This window comes from Corylus avellana, chromosome ca3 (assembly GCF_901000735.1).
Source record: "Corylus avellana chromosome ca3, CavTom2PMs-1.0".
Classification (NCBI taxonomy): Eukaryota; Viridiplantae; Streptophyta; class Magnoliopsida; order Fagales; family Betulaceae; genus Corylus; species Corylus avellana.
The window spans coordinates 4,472,872-4,475,884 of record NC_081543.1 but is presented as its reverse complement, the minus strand read 5'-3'; the positions used below and the strand labels follow the sequence as shown (position 1 = coordinate 4,475,884).

At 43.7% G+C, this 3,013-nt stretch overlaps 1 protein-coding gene across 1 annotated transcript; it reads left to right on the top strand.

The window, feature by feature from the left end:
• The first annotated feature begins 734 nt into the window (after positions 1 to 734).
• On the top strand, positions 735 to 2,696 carry LOC132173576 (serine/threonine-protein kinase BLUS1-like). The gene has a single exon (XM_059585092.1). It carries the CDS (start codon positions 1,008 to 1,010, stop codon positions 2,694 to 2,696), a length of 1,689 nt encoding a protein of 562 aa, XP_059441075.1. The 5' UTR covers positions 735 to 1,007.
• The last annotated feature ends 317 nt before the right edge of the window (positions 2,697 to 3,013 follow it).

Below are 3,013 nucleotides of genomic sequence, written 5' to 3'. Positions count from 1 at the left end.
CTGAAAAATCGGGACTGGAATTGGGAAATCGGGAACTGGTTACCCGATTTTAGTTTTCCAGAATCAATAACCGGGGTACCTTGGTTTTGGTTCACGGTTTTGGCTAATAACCGAGAACTGGGCCAGGTTGACACCCCTAGTTGGTGGAGTGCGCCTTGGAATGTTCACCGTTGCATTATGCGGTCCAGAGGATTTGGTTGAAGAGAAACATGGCGTGCACGATGTTTTCAATGTTGTTGAAGCTGGTTCAGCCACTGCTGCGATATTTGGTTTAATCAGTAAGGAGTCAGAAACTCATGCATGAGAAAAGTGTTGACTCACTGATTATGCGGCTTTGGTTTACAAAAATTATATGCAGTCACTTTATAGTTTTGATTTGTTCCTTAGATGCTATTACTAAAACCTTCAATTTGAAACATGTTGTGGCTGTTTGGTTATCTGATAGACACTGAATCAAGATATAATCATATGAGGACTAGCCCCAAAAATCGATCTAATGCTTTTGTTTTGTAACTGATTCTCTTTTTTCTGTTGTTCCCATTGACTGTGAGAACTGAGAATAGCTCTTAAAAGCTTGGCGACCTAAAACCAGTTCTTTTTAGGTTGATCTTTGAGGTTATTTATGCCTTGTTTTGCTCATTATCTTGAACATCTTTGAAAATGCTTAGGTAGGAAAACGTAAAGTACAGCAGGTGACATATGATTATATTTATATATGTTTGTCAAATTTGTGATCTTCCCACTAGCAATGTCGTTAACTGATACAGAGAGAATTAACCGCCTGCCACGTCTGCCTCTTCCAGAACAGTTAGCCGTTCTAACTGTCTCTGTTTTTCAACTCGCACCAGAAATCCGCTAAGTTCCCTACTTTCTTTTTCCTCATCCTTGATATATATGTATATATATAGATATCATCGTTTTGCTCTCATTATCCCGCCTTATCCAAGAATTAAACCCAGTAAACACAAATCCAACAAACCCATACAAGATCATCAGTACGCGATTCCATGGCTCACGAAGAAGAAGAAGAGGCTAAAAGGGTGGTCCAATACCCATTGGACTCAAAGTACTACTTGATTCTTGATGAAGCTGGTGTTGGTGCTAGCACTTCTGTTTACAAGGCGGTCTGCCTGCCTATGAACTCCACGGTGGTGGCAATCAAAATCATCGATCTTGATCAATCATGGCGGTGGCAATCAGACCCACCGCCTCTGTCCCACCCAAATATCCTAAGCGCTCACTGTTCCTTCCAGGTTGATGATCGCCTTTGGGTGGTGATGCCATTCATGTCCGCCGGTTCTTTACAAACCATAATGTCTTATTCCTTCCCAGACGGCCTACCCGAGCCCTGCATTGCCATAATTCTCAAAGAAACTCTAACCGCCTTGTCCTATCTTCACAGCCAACAACAACCTCACAAAGACATCAATGCCGGTAAAATCCTCATTGACTCAAATGGGTCCGTGAAGCTTGCATACTTTGGAGTGTTGCCATCAATCTACGATTCTTGGAGTTCAATTCAGCAAACGGACGCTCTGTATTGCATACACTCGGAACAGGGGTACGGTATAAACGCTGATATATGGTCCTTAGGGATCACTGCATTTGAATTGGCCCATGGACTCCCTATTCTGTCTCACCCCACTCCTTCAAAGCTCAAGAATCTCTCCAAGCCTTTCAGAGACTTGCTGGTTTCGTGTCTCCAGCTAGACCCATCAAAGCGGCCCTCGGCAGAGACATTGTTGAAGCATCCCTTCTTCAAGAATAGTAAGGGTTCGGATTTTCTTGTAGAGAATGTCTTGCAGGGGCTGCCTAGTGTTGAAAAAAGGTTCAAGGAAAGCAAGATTAATTTACTTGAGCGGTTGATGACAAATAACAATGGCGATGATGAGAATGAGGAGGAGGGCGACGAGGGTGACTCAGCAAGGCAGAGTATAAAACAGACAAGGATCAGTGGGTTGAGCTTCGACGAGGACGGGTTTGAACTCGACCCAGTGTGCCCAACCGAGTCCACCGACGATTCAGCAGTAATAATTGAAGATGAGGGAGGTGAGTCTGGCGAGTTAATTCCGAGTTCCCCTGGTCAGGTTGAGGAAGAGGCGGCCCAAGTGGGTTGGTATAATCGTGGGGAAGCCCTGGTGAAGGAGGAGGAGGAGGAGGGCGACGAGGGTGACTCAGCGAGGCAGAGTATAAAACAGACAAGGATCAGTGGGTTGAGCTTCGACGAGGACGGGTTTGAACTCGACCCAGTGTGCCCAACCGAGTCCACCGACGATTCAGCAGTAATAATTGAAGATGAGGGAGGTGAGTCTGGCGAGTTAATTCCGAGTTCACCTGGTCAGGTTGAGGAAGAGGCGGCCCAAGTGGGTTGGTATAGTGGTGGGGAAGCCCTGGTGGTGGGCCTGGTGGAGCTGAAGAGGAGCTTGGATCTGCAGAGGACGGTGAGCGATCTGATTGGATCTGGGTTGTTACGTGAGGAGGAAGGTGGGGAGATGAGCAAGGAGGAGCAGATGGCTCAGCTTATTGAGTGGCAGAGGGCTGAGTTGGAGAATGAGAGAAACAGGAAGTTGGAGTTGGAGATGGAGTTGAGTTTTCTCAAGCTTCAATTTTCTGCTTCCCATGACACTGGTGATACTGCTGCTGTATGGAGTGATTGGCATTGGTGCAGCGGTGCTAGTGATGCTGATTGGGAGTGATTGGGCTTGATGTCTATCTGGTGTCACAATACAGAACAGTTAGTCTTGTGGCTCATCATTTGATTCTAATAAAACTAGTTTCAGTTTTGTTTTGAATATATTTATGGGTGTTAAGTTTAACATTGAGAAAATATATATTAAAAAAACAAAGAAAAAAAAAATGTAGTTAATATACCTAAGTAGACCTATTTAACTCTTGGACTAAAATGATGATCAAATATATATATATATATATATATATATATATATAATGTACTATTAGTAAAAACTCACAAACCATTTTTGTTCTCAACACTGTTTTTTTTGTTAACACTTAT